The 22,414-nt window shown below is 37.9% G+C and overlaps 1 protein-coding gene across 1 annotated transcript in view; it reads right to left on the bottom strand.

The window, feature by feature from the left end:
* Positions 1-22,414, bottom strand: part of Ppef1 (protein phosphatase with EF-hand domain 1) — a 42,584-nt gene that overhangs the window by 19,872 nt on the left and 298 nt on the right. Inside the window, exons 2-8 of the mRNA XM_048335493.1 lie at positions 18,421-18,548; positions 15,894-15,954; positions 8,832-8,995; positions 7,224-7,338; positions 4,397-4,443; positions 3,146-3,312; positions 201-237 (exon numbers count right to left, since the gene is read on the bottom strand). Of these exons, the coding sequence (XP_048191450.1) occupies positions 201-237; positions 3,146-3,312; positions 4,397-4,443; positions 7,224-7,338; positions 8,832-8,995; positions 15,894-15,954; positions 18,421-18,548 (719 nt within the window). The remainder of the gene's footprint in view (positions 1-200; positions 238-3,145; positions 3,313-4,396; positions 4,444-7,223; positions 7,339-8,831; positions 8,996-15,893; positions 15,955-18,420; positions 18,549-22,414) is intronic.

The raw sequence follows: 22,414 nt of genomic DNA on the forward strand, positions 1-22,414 counted from the left end.
CGGCGCTGTGGCTCAAGTGGCAGAGTGCTAGCCTTGAGCGGGAAGAAGCCAGGGACAGTGCTCAGGCCCTGAGTCCAAGGCCCAGGACTGGCCAAAAAAAAAAAAAAAAAAGATTCTGAACAGTTAGCACATCACTACTGGCTCTCTTTTCATAGTCTATGTATAAACAGCAAAAAACAATGCAAAAAAGTGAGTCTTACCTTGTATTTATATAAAACTTCTTGTGTGAAGCCATACCTAAGGAAAGCAATGAGAACTTTAAACTGTTTACTGTTAATAACTCTTACTAACTTTATAAAAAGGGGAGCCATTGACTATCACCAGCACTAGGAACATAAGCAACTAGACTTGAGTTGGAACTATTACTTACCAGAATCTTTACCTGGCATGTCCCTACTTACAATCAGCTTATAGGATAGTTGAGAAAAGAAAACAGATTTTCATGAAACAATCATAAGGCAACTTAAGAAATATGTAGTACTGGAATCCCTCTGTACAGCACCCTGGAAAACGGTATGGAGGTTCCTCAGAAGGCTAAACATAGAGCTCCCCTACAACCCAGCAGCCCCACTTTTGGGCATCTACCCAAAAGAATACAAGCAAGGCCACACTAAAGCCACCAGCACAACTATGTTCACTGAAGCATAATTTGTCATTGCTAAAATATGGAACCAACCCAGATGCCCCTCAGTAGATGAGTGGATCAGGAAAATGTGGTACATATAAACAACGGAATTCTCTGCCTCTAACAGAAAGAATGACACTGCCCCATTCGTAAGGAAATGGAAGGATTTGGAAAAAATCATACTAAGTGAAGTGAGCCAGACCCAAAGAAACATGGAGTCTATGGTTTCTCTCATAGGGAATAATTAGTACATGTTTAGGTTAGTCATAGCAGAAGATCACAATAGCCCAATAGCTATGCCCGTATGACCACATAAGATGATGCTAAGCAAAATGAACTCCACATTATGGAAACAAGTGGTATATCATTGTTGCAATTATTTTCATCATGCCATGTGCAACTGTACCCTTTTATTTCTCTCATGTTCCTTTCCTGTAGTTTTACCCCTGCTATCACTGCATTGGAACTTAGTACCCTAGATACTGTATATACGTGTATTAGAATTAGGGAAAGGAAAGGGAATACCAAAATCGAGAGACAAAGGAAAAACAAACCATTCCAAAAGCAATACTTACAAAACCATTTGGTGTAAACCAACTGTACAACTCATGGTGGGGAGAGGGAAACAGGGAGGAAGGGGATGGGGGGAAAATGAGGGAGGAGGTAACAAGTTAGATAAGAAATGTACTCACTGCCTTATCTATGAAACTGTAACCTCTCCGTACTTTACTTTGACAATAAAGAAGAAAAAAAGTTTTTCTTATTTTACTTTTTGTGGTTTTATTTATCTTTGTTTGTTTTCCACCCCCTACTTGTCACTTTTTTATTTCTGTACCTTTTGTCTTGTATGTAAGTTTATCTGGTTTGGGGAGGGGAGCACAGAAATGATGGGACAAGGATGAACTAATGAAGTCTGTGATACTCACTAGACACTATATTGAAAATGAACTATAAAACTTGTGGGGAAGGAGGGTCAGGAGGGAAAATAACTAGGGAAAACTGAGGGAAGACATGACACTGTTGAAGAAGAAATGTACTTAATACTTGACTTCTGTAACTGGAACCCCTCTGCTTATCACCTTTATAATAAAAAATGTGGCTTAGAGGGAGAGTGCTTGCCTTGCATGCTTGAAGCCCTGGGTCCGATTCCTCAGTACCACATGAACAGAAAAAGCTGGAAGTAGTGCTGTGGCTCAAGTGGTAGAGTGCTAGCCTTGAACAAAAAGAAGCTCAGGGACAGGGCCCAGGCCCTGAGTTCAAGACCCAGGACTGGCAAAAAAAGAAATGTTGGGACACAGGGTGAAAAAAAAATGCAGCAGTGATACTTCCTAGATACTCTGTTGCAAATGCACTAAACAAAAGGGTAGGGACAGAAGGGAAATCTGGTAAAAGAACAAGGGAAGAGGTAACATTGTTCAAAAAGAAATGTGCTCTTTATCTGACTTATATAACTGTAACCCCTCTGTACATCACCTTTACAATAGCATTAAAATGCAAAAATCACCTTAAAAATTAACTACTAAGCTTTGATCAAGATATTCAAAAGCCCAGTAGCAAAAGCATGAGACTTATCACACCTTCTACTATTGCAGTAGAACAAACTATTTTCTGTTTTCAACAAAATGACAAAAAGGAAAAAAAAACAAATGTTAAAGGAACATCTGTCACCTCCTATGCCTATCAGAAACAATAGTAAAACTTTTAGTGAATCTTTATCCCTCAAACCTCCAGAATGCTATATGAAAGCTAATCTTTGGTTCCCTAATCTCTTGAGTGGTTCCTTAAAATTAAAAAAAAAAGCTAACCTTGAAAATGTTTATAAACTGTTACGCTATAAGTAATGATCATTTCTAAAAGCACACACATCAGTGCAAAATGGTATCAATTTCTAGGATAACATTTAAAGCAAACCAAGAGAACAGATAGCAACAGAATGATTCCATCAGGGCTGGGAATATGGACTAGTGGTAAAGTGCTCGCATCATATACAATGAAGCCCTGGGTTTGATTCCTCAGCACCACGTATATAGAAAAAGCCAGAAGTGGCACTGTGGCTCAAGTGGTAGAGTGCTAGCCTTGAGCAAAGAGAAGCCAGGGACAGTGCTCAGGCTCTGAGTTCAAGCCCCAGGACTGGCAAAAAAAAAAAAAAACCCAAAAAACAGAATGATTCCATCTAGGTCTGCTCATAGAATCTGCCACACTTGCAAACCTGGCATAACATAAATACCCCAAACAACCATTTAGACTCTGAAAGGTGGGCATGCCAGCAGATAAAGAACAGAATAAAAGGAAGATATAAGAACAGGACTGGAAGAAAAGATAGGATGGAGACTTCAGAGTAATTTATATGCACCTCACTGAAGACTGGGGTGGTAAATGGGGGTAAGAACTGAAGCCTTCCTTAAGATTTCCCTTGCCTCTTTATCTTTACTCTTCCCCCTAGGACTCTGCTGGGAACTAAGCATTGTGGTATTTTCTAGAGTGGAAAATAAAAGAGGCAAATCTAAAGGCCAATGTTACCTGAGATTCATCATAAAATCTTCATGGTTCCCTCTGTTCAAGTGTATGTCATTGGGGTAGACAAGAAAACTCACAAACAGGAGCATTAGGATTTCTATGGAATTTCTGCCTCGATCTACAAAATCACCATTAAAAATATATGGGTTCTTCTCTGAAGGGAGACCATTCTGTGGAAGGAGAGGGAGAAAACCAAGCGGTTAAAAGAATGTTATTTTTCTGTTGAGTTGTAGCTGTGCTTTTATATTTGGTAGTATTTGTTTTATGAAATTGGATTAGCCAATGTTCATTGCATATATTTTGACAATTTTTATATCCTCTTGATGAATTACTGACTTGAAGGAAGAAGTGCAATATCCTATCTGAAAAATAACTAAAATTTAAAAAGGCCTAGATGTATGCCTCAAGTAGAAAGATGTTGACTAGAAAGTGCAAGGCCCTAAGTTCAAACATCATTTTATTTTTTTATTTGAGTACAATTAATAAAAAAAATTCTCTCTTCATTTTACAGAACCTATTTATGACATACTAAAGACAATAAAGACAATCAGATACAAATTGCTAATGGTGCATTGTATATTGTATGTATAAACAGCAAAACAGGTTGATTAATGCAATCTAAGTAATTTTTTGTGTTAGTCTGGGGCTTGAACTCAGGGCCTGGGTGCTGTCCCTGAGCCTTTTTGCTTAAGGCTAGCACTCTACCACTTGAGCCATATTTCTACTTCCAGCTCTTTTGGTAGTTTACTGGAAATAAGAGTCTCACAGACCTGTAGCTGGCTTCAAATTGCTATCCTCAGGTTCTAGCCTTTTGAGTAGCTAGGATTACAGGTATGAGCTACCAGCACTGGCTAATTAAATTTTAAACAAATTTTGAACCACATAAAAATCAAGACACGCAGGCTGGGAATATGGCCCAGTGGCAAGGGTGCTTGCCTCATATACATGAAGCCCTGGGTTCAATTCCTCAGCACCATATATAGAAAACGGCCAGAAGGGGTGCTGTGGCTCAAGTAGTAGAGTGGTAGCCTTCAGCAAAAAGAAGCCAGGGACAGTGCTCAGGCCCTGAGTTCAAGGCCAGGGACTGGCAAAAAAAAAATCAAGACATGCCTCAACAAATCTTTTCTAAGATAAAGAATAGTATCTGTTTATCATACCTGTATTTTTATATACCATTAAAACCAATATTGCCATTTTCCTTAAGACTGCCCTCCCTCAACAGAAGCACAAACACTTAGCAAGATAATCATTTACCTTATGGAAGATCAACAAAAGATCTTCCAGGTTCCCATGCAAATCACCTGAAATGACAATGAAAAAAGTCACTATTTGGGGTTGGGAATGTGGCTTAGCAGTAAGACTGCTAGCCTAGCATACATGAAGCCCTGGATTCGATTCCTCAGCACCACACAAACAGAAAAGCTGGAAGTGGCACTGTGACTCAAGTGGTAGAATGCTACCCTTGAGCCAAAAAGAAGCAAGGGACAGTGCTCAGGCCCAGAGTTTAAGCCCTAGGATTGGTTAAAAAATCAAGTCACCATTCGGTAGGAAACAAGATGCAATGTTTATTTTGTTATAGAATTTTAAACCTTAAATACTCCAAGTGTTCCCAGGGCATTGGGGTTTACACTATATTAATTCAGAAGGAAATTTGTTTTCACAGTACTATTTTCTTCCGCTCCTACATAAGTGGGGCAATTTATGATGCTATTCACTCCAGTCATTTATGCCAGGTTTCACTTACACTGAGTTAAGCACTATGCTAACAATGGTCATGATCAATACTTATAAGATGACCACTATTTTCATTTTCATTTTCATTTTCCAAATGAGGCTCAGATTAGCTAAGTAAAGTATGAAGCTACCAAGCCAAAACATATCAGAGCTGGAATTCAAACCCAACATTATTTCACTTGAAAATCCAAGCACTTAGAAGTTGGAAACAGTGGCACATCTATATAACCTGTTGGGAGGTTGAAACAAACATGACAAGTTCAAGGTGAAGCTGAGGTACATAATAGGACACTGACTCACAGAAAAAAACCAAACACAGGCTGGGTGTGGAATGCATGTGTGTATTCCCAGCTACTTGTGATGTGGAGTTCAGGAGGACTGAAGCTCAAAGGTAGCCTAGGAAAAAAGTTAGCAAGACTTCATTGAAATAAAACATGCCAGTAATGAAGCCGGGCTCTGGTGTCCATGCCTATAATCCTAGCTACACAGGAGGCTGAGATCTGAGGATCACAGGTCAAAGCAAACCCCAGGCAGGAAAGTCTGAGAGACTCTTATCTCCAATAAACTACTCAGAAAAGGCCAGAAGTGGTGCTATGGCTCAAGTGGTAGAGTGATAGCCTGGGACAGAGCCCAGGCCCTGAGTTTAAGCCCCAGGACTAGAAAAACAAAAAACCTGCTATGGTGCCACACACTTGAAATCCCCGGTATATGGAAGCAAAGGTAGGATCTGAGAGTACTTGTGCAAAAACATGAGACCTTATCTGAAAAAGAACTAAAGCAAAAAGAATGGGGAATGGCTGGCTCAAGTAGTGGAGGCCTTGCAATCAAGCATAAGATCCTGAGATTAGGTCCTAGAACCACCAGAAAACCTCCCAAGACCAACAAACCCAAATCCTAGGTCAATTTACAATACACTATCTACATTATAATTCTCTCTCTCTCTCTCTTTCCAGGATGCATATAAACAATGAGTTAGAGGCAGCAAGGAAGGCAGTTCCTGCCAGGTGCTTTCAGCGTCTCTTGAAAGGGATGATGGTTCAGAAGGCTCAGGGCTCTTGCGGGGGGGGGGGGCACTATCTAGTTTAGATGCTGTCAGGAAGAAGTGAACGAGAAGAGTTGGGACCCTGTCAGACTATATGGAAGGGAATGCAGCTCGCCTCTTCCCAGCACCAACCTGTGGCATTCTGGGGCCCTTTCATTAGCACTGGAGGTTAGTCTGCCAGGAGCAAGCTTTCTGGACATGTTTGAACTGGAAAAAAAAATTTAAAAACTAAAAAAATAATAAGAGTGACTATATGACTTGTGATGAATATTTCTAAAAAATATGTCTCCTTCTGGGTCTGTGATGTCAACTAAAGGTATAATAGAAGCATATGGGAGCAGATCCTACTGTGTTGTGGCTGTTATGTACATACTTGGATAACTGGCTTCAGAGGCATCACAAAATGGAATGGTTTCTTTAAGCCTTATGGCATCCAATTTTTTTATTCCTATGAAAAGAAGGCTTGCAGAAGCCTAGGCCATCAGGTTGAGATGTACCATATACTAGAGAGGTGTCGTGGCCCCATTAGCTTGGAGCTGAACCTTGAGACACTTCAAAAATCTGAGTCTTGACATGTCATAAAGATGTACTGCTACTATCACCATTATCAGATGCTAGACATGGAAATGGCTTAATTAGATGATCAAATTCACTTTTACCTGCCAGAGTAAAGGAGGAAGTCAAATTAATTTGGAAAATAACAACAACTGTTTAGTAACTTAAAGGTTTAATTAGAAGTTGAGGGAATTGTTCCTTGTACACACCCCACTCCTAAACAGTTGCAAGCACAATGTGTACCAACTGTGAGGAATTTCAATGTGTACTGTTTCTTCAAGCAATATCCTGCCAGGCTGGACTATGTGATAAATCTTGTTATGTAGAAGAACAAGAAATAGATTTCTGAGATATTCCCACTCTTTCAAAAGCTACAGAGACTAGTGAGAAAAAAAATATAAAACAGTAGTCAAGGGCAGAGAAGAACTTCATCTCTACCCCACAAAGTGACATGGAATGAACGTGAGAGCTACTCACGGGAAAAGAGGCTTATTCCACTCATGAATTATTTTCCATATTAAATGTTATTTGCCTTTATAAAAAGCTATCCATCCTTTCATTTCTCACATAATTAATTCCTACCAGCTGGTGAAATAAATACAAAACAAAGACAAGATAGGTAACAATAGTACCCTGATAGATAATTCTAAACTAGCATTTTCCCTAACCCAGTTCAAATGATGTACTTTTCAAGTCAGATATATTAAAAGCTTCTAAATATGAATCTGATAACTTTCCTCTAAAACTTACCACAAACTGTTATCTCCTTGGAGGGGGAAGTCCATATATGTGTGAAATTTGGCATTCTCTTCAGGATTTTCTTGGTTTCAAATAGCACCTCTATGACATAGTGAGCATGAATTATCTAGGAGGGGAAGCCAGACGAAATAGATATAATGAGTACATAGACATGAGTACACAGAAAATTCTAAAAATGAAGCATAAGAAGACATTTAGGGAAGTGGATCCAGGGGCTGGGAATATGCCCCAGTAGCAGAGTGCTTGCCTCCTATACATGAAGCCCTGGGTTCGATTCCTCAGCAGCACATATATAGAAAAGGCCAGAAGTGGCGCTGTGGCTCAAGTGGTAGGGTGCTAGCCTTGAGCAAAAAGAAACCAGGAACAGTGCTTAGGCCCCAAGTTCAAGCCTCAGGACTGGCAAAAAATAAAATAAAATAAAGAATTCCATAGAGGAATTTAACCCCGAGGCCTAAATGTTTCATGGTTTTCTTTCATGTTTTTCTGTTGTAGATCCAAAGTCTCAGGTCTTCCATTAAGATCTATGACCCATTTTGCATTGATATTAGCACAGGGTAAGAGGCAGGCATCTAGTTTCAGGATTCTAGATATGGAGACTCAGTTTTCTCAGCACCATTTGTTGAAGAGGTTGTCTTTTCTTTAGTCAGAATAGCTAGCTAACATCAAGAGCACAGACAAGTACAAACGCTAGCAAAGACATGGGTACAGAAAGTTAACAGCAAAGGAAATAGCCACTAGGCTGATGAGAGCCTATAGGAGAAAAATCTTTAACAGGTGTACATTTGACAAAGGATTAATAACCAGAATATGTAGAGAGCTCAAATAACTAAACTCCAAACAAATCAACAAAGAACCACAGGCTCATAACTTGATGTTCCAGAGCCACTCAGCAAGAATACAAAGAAATGAAACTGAAGAGGCCTCAAGCTTTTTATACTGCTGTCCTCAGTAGCTAACATTCTTCTGATAGCATGATTGTGTTGCTTTTCCTTGTTACTCCCTTTGGTATTTAAAGAATGTCCACTATACTCTTGTAATGTACTGGTAACTGCATTGCTTCTTGAGCAGAGATGCCACTGCAACAGTCCTACTAGCTGAGTGCTCTGTGGGCTATAGCTTCTGCTGAATAGGACCTCAGAAGCCATGGTGTGCTCTGGATCCAGTTGAACACACTGGCACATGAAATAAGCATCTGAGAATCAGACCATTTTTGTTACAGGAATTATGTAAATTTGCCATTTTGCTTTTCTTTCTGGGTGATATATGTATGGTGACTAATGGATTATGCTTCCATGCACTGGAAATTTACCATTTTATTGAAAGTTTCTGTTCTATGTTACAAGTGTTGTAAAAAGAAAGTTTTTACAGCTAACAAAATGAAAAAGGAAAGGCTTTAGGCCTACAAACTGAGAGGCTGCTATGTGCCTGAGGAAACTTCTATTTAATAGGTTCAATAAAACAGAAGGCAACTCTCACAGAATGTGAAGCACTTCTCCATGGAAATACATTTCTGCTACAGTATTTTCATTCATTCACTCACTGGAATGTTGTTGAAGACCTACAATGCACAAGAATCAGGACAGCTTCTGTTCAACTTGCCTTTTGTTGCTTGAAGGCCTCAATAAGCATCTCAATATCAGTAAAAGTGAGAGGAAATTGTAGTTGAGGACCATCATAGGACTTGGGGACTTCTACCAACTCCAGATAGTTCTGTTTATCCTGGAGGTCCTGCAAGTTGGTTTCAAGAAGTCGATTCACTAATACTGGAAAAGGAAAGAATAATTATTCCCGTACTTCAATTTAACAAAGTCATCCTTAAATACCTAAGCCATGTAAGGCACTGTGCTAAATGTTATGAATATCAAGATACCCCATCTGAGGAACCACTGATTCTGAGACCGGTGGGAACATTCACATAGATCATCACCATTCCTTCCCAGATTGATGTTTTGCCAGAGCAGTGAGATCATATAGTGGAAAAGAGTCTAAGAAGCACAGTGAAACCTCATCAATTAAAATAACTGAAGCTCTGATACCGGAGGTCTCATTTTTTTAGCCATCAGTTACATCTCTCTCTCCCATCCCTCCTTTTTAAGCAAATAATGCTAAAAACATAATGGTGCACTGTACTTAGCTCAAACATCGGCTGCTACTCAAACTCTACAGAAAATTAAACTATAAAGGATTTTTCTTATTAGTTGGTATTGATTTGTCTTTTTAGATAAAAATCATCTTACATAATTTTCTTTTTTTTTCTTGGCAATAAAGCAGATAATGTGACAAAAGTATAGGCAGAAAATACCCCCCCAAAAACCTCTCTCTCTCAGAAATTTCTCTAGAGTAACAGATCATTGCATTGCCCAATTTAGTAAATGCTGAGACCTATAGTCATTTCTTGACAGATTCCATGAAACAGCCCAGGAACAAAAATTGAGAAAATTTAGGCAGAGAAAGATGAAAGGGAAGTGACTGACTGGCTGCAAAATTAGCTCCAATTCTCTATTCCAACTTGAACTTATTTAAAAAATTCCTATCAAGAGTCTATTTGCTCATCCCTCAAAATAGGCTGGACTCATGACTTGCCTGTGCCTGAGGAATGTGGAAGAAGTAAAAGCTACCAGCTCTAAGACCTGAGCCCAGGTCTCAGGAATCCATGTATGGTTCCTTGTTTGCTCTTTTGGAATCTTGCCTCTAGGCCTATGTTAGCCTACTAAAAGGTCAAGACCCTGTGGAGCAGAGATGAATCATTCTAGCTGAGTCCATCCTACATTAACCTGGCCAGAAAACCTCAGATCATGAGTGCACCCTAGCCAGGAACTCCCAAGCTGCCAAATCAAGTCTGCCACGATCAACAGAATTGTTTAGCTAATATATTTAATGGCTATATTTATTTATATTTATTATGTGTCACTGAAGCATTGTAGTTAATACACAATATTACTACAGCAAGAAATAATTGAATCAAAGGATGATGACACTTTTTAACACTAACTTCTTATTAAGACATCCCTTGAAAAGTTTCTATCTTGTTGAAAACTTAAAGAAGTCATGTTTGTAACATAGGATGTTAGCAAATTAGACAGCATACATTTTTCTTCATTATCCAGCTATGCAGACAGAGATCCGTTAAGAAAAAAAAACTGGAAAACTCTTTTTTTTTTTCCAGTCCTGGGGCTTGAACTCAGAGCCTGAGCACTGTGTGAGCTTCTTTTGCTCAAGGCTAGCACTCCTTTTCAGTTTATGTGGTACTGAGGAATGGAACCCAGGGCTTCATGCATGCTAGGCAAGCACTCTACCACTAAGCCACATTCCTAGGCCCTGGAAAACTTTTTCTAAAGTTAAGTCATACATGAACATTTAAAATGCTTTCTAAATTGTTGCATAGCAAAATATATTTTTGGTGATAGTTCATATTTTATAAGATGCAGACATTAGGATTAAAAAATGTCTATCTTCAACCTTGTCAGAGATAATTTTCCTCATTTAAGTTTTGTTTGAAATCTATAAATTATTTCAAGTTGTTAGAACCTAAAAATGCAAAGCATCCTGATGACTTTTGTTTCAGATTCATTATGTAGGTAGTGATGTAAATATTCTATTTAAATATTTAATGATCATGGCTTCTTTTTGCTCAAGGCTAGCACTCTGCCACTTGAGCCATAGTGCCACTTCTGGCTTTTTCTGTTTATATGGTGCTGAGGGCTTCATGCCTGCTAGGCAAGCACTCTATCATTAAGCCACATTCCCAGCCTAAATGTATTTTTAAAACATGAAAAAGTATCATTCTCCTAAACAATTCTCAGTTAACTTACTATGAAATATTAATTTGCATCAAATAATTTATCTTTTTGGTAGTTTCTAGCAGTATAAAAAATACTATATATATATATATTGCCTTAATAGCTTAATTGTTTTATGTATAAAAACAATCCAAAGTGTTGACATTTCTATGCTATTACTATTAACAACAATAATTTAACACATGAAAAATGTATATGAAAATTCATGCAACATTTAATTAATCCATAGCTATAGACTTATTTTTGGAATAAATCTAAACAAATTAAGTATAACAAAATCTTGAATTACAACCAAATGATACCTTTCCAAGTTGTTCTAAACAAAATACCCCAAAAATACTCCTACACACAATCTTTTCATTTAATCAGTAGAGACTCAAAATCTGGACGATGAAAAAAATTAAAGCCCATGATTTTTTAAAAATATAATTTCTGTGGGTTTGGGATACAGCATATTATCGCTATAGTTGCCTAGCATGAAAAGACCCTGGTTCAATCCCTAGCATTGAACACAAGGGGAAAAAAGGAAGTAAAAAAGTAAAAACAAGCAAACAATTTCTGCCTCTACAACCCATAGGTCACAAGTACAAAAAATTTTAAGTAAAATTTGAACTACATTTGTAGTTATTTAACTTCCCAATTATAAATTTGGATTAAAACCACTGGCATCTATATAATACATTTAACAGATGCCAAAATGATGTCACTTCATAAAATTCAGGACTGTCCTTGATTTAAACCTGGACTGGGCACAGTGGCTCACGTCTTTAATCCTAGCTACTCAGGAAGCTGAGATCTGAGGATCATGGTTTGAAGACAGCCTGGGAAGAAAAGTCCATGAGACTTTTACCTTCAATAAACTACTTAGAAAAAGCAGGTAGATTGCTTGCCTTGCATACATGAAGCCTTGGGTTTGATTTCTCAGCACCACATATATAGAAAAAGCACAAAGTGGCACTGTGGCTGAAGTGGTAGAGTGCTAGCCTTGAGCAAAAAGAAGCCAGGGACAGTGCTAAGGCCCTAAGTTCAAGCCTTAGGACTGGCAAAACAAAAACAATTTTTAAAGCACATAGTGGCCAACATCATTAAAAACCTACGATAATGAATATATGTAACATATCTGTCTAAAAAGACATTGTGGTTGCTCTAGGAAACAGAAAGAAATCAAAACTTGCATACAACATACACCATCTTACTCCCACCATTCTCGGTTTAAACCTATTGCTAGGTATTGTAGTTTTGGCTATGGAAGAGGTTGACAGGAAAGGAAGATTGGAAACTTTCATGAGGAGTCTCTGTCCCCACCAAATCCTATGAGTTCGCTTTGAGCTTTGAAAGTAACTTAACAGAGGTATGCACCAGCATAAATGAGTTTCAAAAGAGGTGGTGAGATTCTTATGTACAGAAAAAAACTGCCTCTAGGTCACTTCTCATGTTCAAACGCTAAAAGTCTTGAAATGCTCTGTGCCTCAGAATTTAACCCATTAACCAATCTGGCCTGACTATCTGGCAATGTCAAATAACTTCCTGGCCACTAAAAATATCCTACTTAAGAGATTTCAGCACTTCAAATAAACAGGCCTAGATGGAGGTTGTTTGAAGTACTTACACCAAAGAGGGTATTAGAAATAAATAATAATCTGTAAGTCACATTTGCTGCTACACTACAGTAATTAGGACTCTGTAGGAAAGAGATATATAAAGGAACAGACCAACCAGAAATATACCCAATTACAAATTTTAATTGAGTATGTTAGAAGGGAGGCATCACAGATCAGTAGTGAATATATCTATCATTGAATAAATTTTATAGCAAAATTGGATAACTACTTGGAAATATGTAGCTGTGTTTTCAAACTATTCAGAAGCATTGGATATTCTATTCTATTTTTCTTGTTCAGTTAATATGAAAAATCCAAATGTAACAGAACTGTTCAATTTTATAAAGTTAAATCATAAAAACATCTGGCAATACAGTTGTAATAGTCAACATTTTCAGGGCCTTTTAAATTTACAAGAAGGAACACACAGAAAGAAGTATTTAGACTTAAGAGTCTGTGTCTGGCCTTTGACTTGCTTTGACCAATACCCTTTGTCAGAACTGATTTTCAGAGTTCCAGTACTAAGGCCTTAAGAGACCTTGCAGTTTCTGCCTGTGCCCTCTTGGAACCAGCCACCAGGTAAAGAATTCTAGAAATCTTCCTGAACAGAGAGGCTACATGACAAGGATACATTTAACCAAATTAAGAACCGAGACATATGAGTAAAACCATTTGGACTTCCTTGCTCATCTAAGCTAGATGAGTTGAGTCCAACCAATGACCCATAGAACAGAGACAAACTATCCCCAAAGGGCCTTGTTCAATTGCCTTACCCATAGAATAATAAGCAATAATATGTCATACAATTGTTGGACATTCCTGTAAAGTATGTTATACTTCAAAAAATTAGTTTCCACGGGGGCTGGGGATATAGCCTAGTGGCAAGAGTGCCTGCCTCGGATACACGAGGCCCTAGGTTTGATTCCCCAGCACCACATATACAGAAAACGGCCAGAAGGGGCGCTGTGGCTCAAGTGGCAGAGTGCTAGCCTTGAGCGGGAAGAAGCCAGGGACAGTGCTCAGGCCCTGAGTCCAAGGCCGAGGACTGGCCAAAAAAAAAAAAAAAAAAAATTAGTTTCCAAATTAAAAATATTGTTACATTTCAAAATCACCTGAAGAGTTTTATTTTATTCTACTGAAAAGGTGATGTACAGAGGGATTATAGTTACATAAGTAAGGTAATGAGTACATTTCTTGTCGAACACTGTTACCCTTCTCTCATTTTTCTTCCACTTTCCCTCCCCCATGAGAAGATCTCTGGGCTAAAACTCAGCCTTCTATGGCTCTGAAACTCCATTAGTGACTCTGATGGAGTAGGGCTTCACTGAAATATTAGATCATTAACAGAAAGTATAATTTCATTTCATCATCCTGTATTTCCTCTCTAAAATAGTTCTGCCAAAGAACAAACAACTTTCTTTAAGTTGCAATCACCTACAAGAATGAAAACGGCTAAGCTGCCACTTCTACCTACTTTTCCGTAATATTTGGCTAGTTCACTATTCAGAATGCATCTATAGGTCATTATATTCTTCATTTAGCTCTGTACATATTTACTTAGCTTAAATTATGCCATTAGAATGTCATTCTTTTGCAGCTGAAGGGTATGTACAAGATTACTTAAAAGATAAACCTAGATACACTACCATTTAGAGAAAAATCATTAGTTCAGATTGAAGTAAAATGAGCTGTAAGGTCTGATATCCACTTCTGAGATAATGGATCTTAATTTGCAGGAAAAATGCATGCCTTTTGAAGTTATAATTTTAAAATTGTATTTGAACTATATCAATATTGTCAGTCTTTCCTTCAGAATGACTAGGTAGATGATTTATTAAAAAAAAAAAAAAAGATTAGATCCAGGCTCAAGCCTGTAATCCTAGTTACTCAGGAGGTTGAGATCTAAGGATCAGGGTTCAAAGTCAGCCCCGGGCAGGAAAGTCCCTGAGATTTTTTTTTTTTTTTTTTTGCCAGTCCTGGGCCATGGACTCAGGGCCTGAGCACTGTCCCTGGCTTCCTTTTTGCTCAAGGCTAGCACTCTGCCACTTGAGCCACAGCGCCACTTCTGGCCGTTTTCTGTATATGTGGTGCTGGGGAATCGAACCCAGGGCCTCATGTATACGAGGCAAGCTCTCTTGCCACTAGGCCATATCCCCAGCCCCCCCCTGAGATTCTTATCACCAATTAAAAAATAAGAGTCAAGGGCTGGGGATTTAGCTCAGTGGAAGAGCGCCTGCCTGGCGAGCGCAAGGCCCCGAGTTCAGTCCTCAGCTCTGGAAAAAAAAAAAAAACTACAAAAGACCAAAAAAAAAAAAAAAGAGTCAAAGTGGAGCTTTGGCTCAAGTGGGAGTGCACTAGTCGAGCAAAGGAGCTCAGGGGCAATGCCCACACTCTGAGTTCAAGCCCTAGGATAGGCACCAAAAGGAAAAAAAAAACAGATTATAATAGTGTTTTAGTTGGTTTATGATGAAATTACAGATATTATAGATTAGATCATTTACAATGTACATAAATTGATTTAGCTATGGGTTTTGGCAAAGGGAGCAATGCCTGGTGAAGGCCTTCTTTCTATGTAATAAGCCAGAACATGGCCAGCAGCATATATAAGAAAGAGAGATGGTAGTTCAATTCCTATTTCATAAGGACACCACTCCCAAGGTAACAAATATACTCTCATGGTAATGGCATGAATCTATTCATGAGGACAGGGTCCCTTAATACCTTAATTATCTTCTAAAGGTACAACTTTTCTATACTGTTGCAGCACATGAACTCTGGGAGGGAGGAATATATTCAAACTACACAAGACAGACAGATGCACATAGGAAAGAGAAAAGAAAACAGAAGCCTGTTGAGGCCAATTGCATTTAATCTGCCAGTTTCTTAACATGACCCACCGTATGATATATTCAAAATATTTTCATTTCCTAGCACAAGATTTCTGAGGGAAAAATGAGATCACCTTTACTAAGCTACTGTTGTGCATTCACAGACTGTGGTGGGTCAAGAGTGGTATTCAATTAATGAATGCTGAATGAAATCTGTTCTTTTGGAAAAGTGAAAATATCAAAGCAGTTCACATGCAAAGAGAAAAAAAATCCAGTCAAAGTAATTTTACCACTTGTTGGATGTCACAAAGACATCCAACAAGTTGAGAAATCCAATCCAAGTTGAGAAATTAAAAAGATGTCTATTTGCATTTCTCAATGAGAATAATTCCGTATCTAATCGTTACTTCAAAACATAAAATTTTTGCTTACCTGTATCTTCCTTATGTATATGTTTGTAATGTTCCAACATGAAGGAAAAGAAGTTGGATAGCTGGATAAAATAAAAACAGCATATTAATAAAGCCCAAACATCTACTGTGATAAATGCTGCCAGTTCCATGCAAGTTTTCTACTCTGAGGCATTTGCCTACCTGCTACTACAGGGGCTCGGGTGTCACATTTACCTCTGCCCTTGCAGATGGGCAGCATAGGGTATTGCATGTTCATCTCTGCTGGCAGAATGGCCAGACACAATAAGTGAGTGGGGTAAGAGCATGGCAGCCATTTCCCCCACAGACAAACTGTGATTCATTTCACACTTGAGGTCTCCTCATTGGATCAGGCTGAGGTCATACTTCTCCAGAAAGCTTCTTCTGCTATTCTATCTTGGTTTCCTCACTCCCTTAAAGGTTTTTCCTGAGAACATTCCTTCAGTCTCAGTAAGTCTCTTATATCAGAATCCCTGTCTCACACTCAGTCTCTCACCTAAGACACTTTGTCTCTTGGAGATCTAACCTAAGATAATTATTTAGTTGTGCTTCTTTTCTCTTTGGTGGTGAGATTATGTAGTATTTAAAAAGACAGCCAACACTGTGAGCTCCTAATCAGGGAAAGGGGACCATAGGACTGGATCCAATCTTTTTAAGAGCAGACAAGAAGAAAATAACCCATTTAACTCTTTTAAAATGTCATTAATACCCTTATGAACACATAAGATGATGCTAAGTGAAATGAACTCCATGTTATGGAAACGATTGTTATATCACAGTTGTAACTACTTTCAACGTCCCATCTGTATCTGTAGCTTCTACTATTGATGATGTTCTTGTATCACCTTCCTGTGGTTGTACCTACACTAGCTCTGTAATCTTATCTGAGTATATTGGAAACCGTGTATACTGGTATTAGAAGTAGGAAATTGAAAGGGAATACCAAAATTGAGAGACACAGGGTAAAAAAAAAGACAAACAACAGAGGAGAGCTGTTTATAAATAACATTTATGAAATGTAATCATATATTTAAAATAAAACTGGGAATCTGTTTTACAAAAAAAAAGACAACTACAAAAGCAATACTTGCAAAACTGTTTGGTGTAAGTGAACTGAACACCTCAGGGGGAGAAAGGGAAAGGGGGAAGAGGGAGGGGGTATGAGGGACCAGGTAACAAACAGTACAAGAAATGTATCCAATGCCTAACGTATGAAACTGTAACCTCTCTGTACATCAGTTTGATAATAAAAATTTGAAAAAAAAATAAAATGTCATTAATTATTTTTAAAGATTAGAATCTGATACTTAAGTATGATTGCTTAAAACTACCAACTACAGGGGCTGGGGATATAGCCTAGTGGCAAGAGTGCCTGCCTCGGATACACGAGGCCCTAGGTTCGATTCCCCAGCACCACATATACAGAAAACGGCCAGAAGCGGCGCTGTGGCTCAAGTGGCAGAGTGCTAGCCTTGAGCGGGAAGAAGCCAGGGACAGTGCTCAGGCCCTGAGTCCAAGGCCCAGGACTGGCCAAAAAAAAAAAAAAAAAAAACTACCAACTACACCAAATAAGTGATAAATTCCTCCTGACATCCATGTCCACCCATCAATATTCCTATCCCCATAACTAACCATAGTAAACACATTTAGTATATATCTCTTTCCAGACTTTTGCTGTTTTTTCATATGTGTAGGATAAACTATGTATTAGTCTACAACTTGATTTCTCATTAATGACTGTACTGAAGACCTTTCGTAGACCGTTTTTTGTTAAAAAGTGATCTCTTTTTTTTTTTTTTTTTTTTGCCAGTCCTGGGCCTGAGCACTCAGGGCCTGAGCACTGTCCCTGGCTTCCTTTTTGCTCAAGGCTAGCACTCTGCCACTTGAGCCACAGCGCCACTTCTGGCTGTTTTCTATATATGTGATGCTGAGGAATCGAACCTAGGGCTTCATGTATACGAGGCAAACACACTCTTGCCAATAGGCCATATTCCCAGCCTGACCATTTTTATCAGTGGGCATTAAAGAGGAAATTTTGAATTCATGTTTCAAGCTTTAAAGACACCATTCCTGCAACCCCTCTACAAATCACCTTTATAATAATAAATTTTTTAAAGGCCATTCCCCTCTCTCTCTATATATATATGTATATATATTTTTTTCCTTACAGAACTTGCTTAAGTTTATTCTCAGGAAATTCTTTTAACTCCTAAAGTACTCTTTCCCTTCATAAAATAGCAACTTTAGTTCCCACTAGGGCACATACCTCCAAACAGAATAAAGTTATCTTTATTACTTAGCTACTTTGCAGCCCTTTGAAAAATGTAAACTTAAAAATTGAAAACCACCACTTTCTTCCCAAATGACAGTCCCTTAACACCTAGTTTCAAGACAATGTTGCTGCTAGACTGTGACCAAGCTTCCTCAGCTTAAAATGAACCCAAGTTTCCATTCTTTCAACAACAGGAGGTAAAGAGAAGCATTTTAGCAGTAGGGGACAAGGAGAGAGACAGTCTTGTAAAACAGACCTGCATTTGGCTTTGTTCATCAGCATATTCGACGGACTGGAAGATAGTAAGGGCATAATGCTGTCTGGCCTTCAATCGAGCTCTGTAACCTCGATACCAGTTTTGGATGACCAATGCAGCTTTCACCACTGCAGATCCACAGGATATGTATGAAAGTCAGAAAAATACAGTTACTATGTAGCTCCAGGTACAGACAAGTACTTCAGCAAAAAATATAATCAGTCCACCTAGATTCCATATCCTAAGTATACGGATTTTTAAAAAATCTATAAACAATGAGTTGCTCTTGATGTCTTTTCATAGAATTTACTCAAGTCTCAAACACTCAAAAAAATAATGATGGCACAGCCTTTAAGGGGTGGAAGTGTGGTGTAAAAGGACTACCTAAATTTGAACTCTAGCCCTGCTAATTAATTACTAAGTGACCTGGTAAAGATATTAAAATATTCAAAGCCTCAGTTTCCCCATCAGAATGGGTTTAATAACAGCACCTACCTCTACATCACTTAGCAAGATTCTATTCTATTCACTATATACTCCCAAGTAATTTCCATACAGTTCACAAAGGGTGTATAGGCGATATAACTGCTTCTTTGTGGCTGTAGAAAATTTTATGCTAACACACCCTGGAAGTGGTAAAATAAACAAACCCACAGTAATATGCTAAGTCTTAAAAATGCAGTGCTTTCATTAGAACACTTACTAAAAAGTCAGAGACTAAATTGAATAGAACACAATACCATTTCACATCAATTAAAAATACACATATGTACTCACTGCCTTTCATATGAATCTGTAACCCCTCTGTATCACACTTTGACAATAAAGAAAATAATAGACATACACATACGCCAGGAACTGGTAATCGTAGCTACTCAGGAGGCTACAATCTGAGGATTGCTTCACAGCTAGCCTGGGCAGGAAAGTCTGTAAGACTCATCTCCAATTAACAACCAAAGAGCTGGAACTGGAGCTGTGGCTCAAGTGTTAGAGCACTAGGCTTGAGCACAAAAGCTCAGGGACAGCACCCAGGCCCTGAATTCAAGCCCCAGGACTGGCACAAAAAATATATACACATATATGTGCATATATACACAAAAACACACACTATACCTCTTATAAGCACAAATACAAAGGAAATGATGCATACTGTACATAAGAGATTAGTTGTTTCTAGATGACTAGAATTAACATGGGGTAAACAGATAAAAGAGGACATGGTATCAAATAAGAATCTTGAATGTACTAATGATGTCAATATACAATGAACTGAGAATTTTGATACACCACATTTTCTGCATCTGAAATTCATTTGACAAAAGACAGATGAATAAACACACCTGTCTCCCTAAGGAAGTTACAATGAGACACTAAATGTTTAGTCCGGTGTATAACACATACTAATAAACCAAAACTCTGTATTTTGCCTGTGGACTATCCATGCAGATTCCCCAGTGGGCTGGTAGCTTTTGAGACATGCTATAGTTTCACAGTACTGAAAAAAAGCAATCAAATGAGAGATGAGATTTAAATTATACTCTCTTATACAAAAATGTCAAGTTTTAGAGTAAAGAACCATCAACAATAGCTGCCTCCTTTTATTCAAACTACCATGTATTAAGGACCTACTGGAAAATATTAACTGTTTGAAAGTATTATCACCAATATTCATATAAGGAAACAGGACAGCAAAGATGTTTCTTCAGGTTACTTATAAGTTCAAGTCCAACTTCTTTGGAAGTTCCTCTAAATGTTAAGCATAGAGCTATCATAGGATCCAGCAATACTACTCATATATGTACAAGAAAACTAAAAACCTATCAGTTTGATAATAAAAACTTGAAAAAAAAAGAATTATACCCATTACCTGATTCACGTACGTGTAACCCCTCTGTATATCAACTCTATAATAACAATAAAAATAAATTTAAAAATAAATTAATAAAATACTTGAAAAAGCAAAAAAAAAAACTAAAAACCTATTTTCACACAGTACCTTGCATATAAATGTACACAGTAGCATTGTCTATAATAGTAAAAAAGCAAAAAAGTGTAAAACCTAATGTCCATCAGTTAATGAATGGATATCATAATATGACATGTTTCTACAATGGGGTATTCAACAATCTAAAGGAAAGAAATACAGTTACATGCTACAACTTGGATGCAGCCATTCAGAAAAGACCACACTATATATGATTCCATGTACATGAATTGTCCAAAATAGATAAATTTAGATAGAATGTAGTCAGGAACTGAGAGAAAAGGGAAATAAACTGCTTAGTGGAGACAAAGTTTTACTTTATAATAACTGAAATATTCAAATCTTCTGGAATTAGACAGGTGGTTAATGCCCAAGGTTATGAATGAATGTACCAAATGCCACAGCATTGTTCATCTTTATGGTGGTTACTTTCATTATGTAAATTTCATCTTAAAAAATTAACTTAAAAGAACAGTAATCTAAAAAAATCTAACCTAATTATACATTTATGTATAATTTTTATGTATAATTTTTTTTGCCAATACTGGGGCTTGAACTCAGGGCCTGAGCACTGTCCCTGTCTTCTTTTTGTTCCAGGCTAGCACTCTACCAATTGAGCCACAGTGCCACTTCTGGCTTTTTCTGTATATGTGGTGCTGAGGAATTGAACCCAGGGCTTCATGCATGCTAGTCAAGCACTCTACCAATAGACCACATTCCCAGCCCATGTATAATATTTTAAAAGGTAAAAAACACTTTAAAAATAGATAGAACTTGCATTTTAGGTTGGATTTAGTCTTTTTTTCCTTTAACCTAAGAAATTTGGATACTTTTAAAGAACTGCGTCTAATTCTAGAAATATAAAAAGATAATTACTCTCTTCACTCTGTGCTAATTCAGTTAGTTTTTTTTGCCAGCCCTGGGGCTTGAACACAGGGCCTGAGCACTGTTCCTGAGATTTTTTTTTGCTCAATGCTAGTGCTTTGTCACTTGAACCACACCGCCACTTCTGGCTTTTTCTGTTTATGTGGTACTGAGGAGTTGGACCCAGGGTTTCATGCATGCTGGGCAAGCACTCTACCAATAAGCCACATTCTCAGCCCAAAAGTTAAGTGTTTTTTAAAGATCTATTTTCATGGTATGCCTAAAGGTTTGAAAGAGTTCCTTCCTACTTTCAGAGACTAGCTTGCTAACATAGCACCACAAAGGAAAACATTTCACATAGATGAGGCTAGAATAACTTGAATGCTACATTCTCTATCTTATTCAGAAGACTGAGTAAATGTCCAAAACCAAGATGTAGAACCAAAACTGGGAATCGATCCATATCATACATAACAAAGGAATACAAGAGAAAAGGATTCATATAATTGTCCCAGCTTAAAAAAAATTGTACAGTGGGCTGGGGATATGGCCTAGTGGCAAGAGTGCTTGCCTCGTATACATGAGGCCCTGGGTTCGATCCCTCAGCACCACATATACAGAAAATGGCCAGAAGTGGCGCTGTGGCTCAAGTGGCAGAGTGCTAGCCTTGAGCAAAAAAGAAGCCAGGGACAGTGTTCAGGCCCTGAGTTCACGGCCTAGGACTGGCAAAAAAAAAAAAAAAATTGTACAGACTACATCCATTAAACATTCCAGTGAATTTCAACCAGATTTCAGTAACCATGGAAAAGCACCCCAGCACAAATAAAGGGAAACATTTAAGCCTCTAATTATATGGGGATAGAGAAGAGCATATCATGTATACAAAAACAAAATACTACTTTGAGAAACAGATAATCTAGTGTTCTCCCAATTGTCCCAAAGATATTTTAAAAACATGAAGCAAATCTCATGAAGTTCTGTGTTGAATAAATATAAAGAGTGATCACTGAGGTATAAAATCTAATAAATTGCAACAATGATGTTAAGTGTCACCTAAGTATGGATATAGGTATGACACTGTATCATATATCTATTTATAAGAGTATTGAAGAAATAGATAGCAACTACAGTGTTTTTCTTGCTCTC

Source organism: Perognathus longimembris, chromosome 28 (assembly GCF_023159225.1).
Source record: "Perognathus longimembris pacificus isolate PPM17 chromosome 28, ASM2315922v1, whole genome shotgun sequence".
Classification (NCBI taxonomy): Eukaryota; Metazoa; Chordata; class Mammalia; order Rodentia; family Heteromyidae; genus Perognathus; species Perognathus longimembris.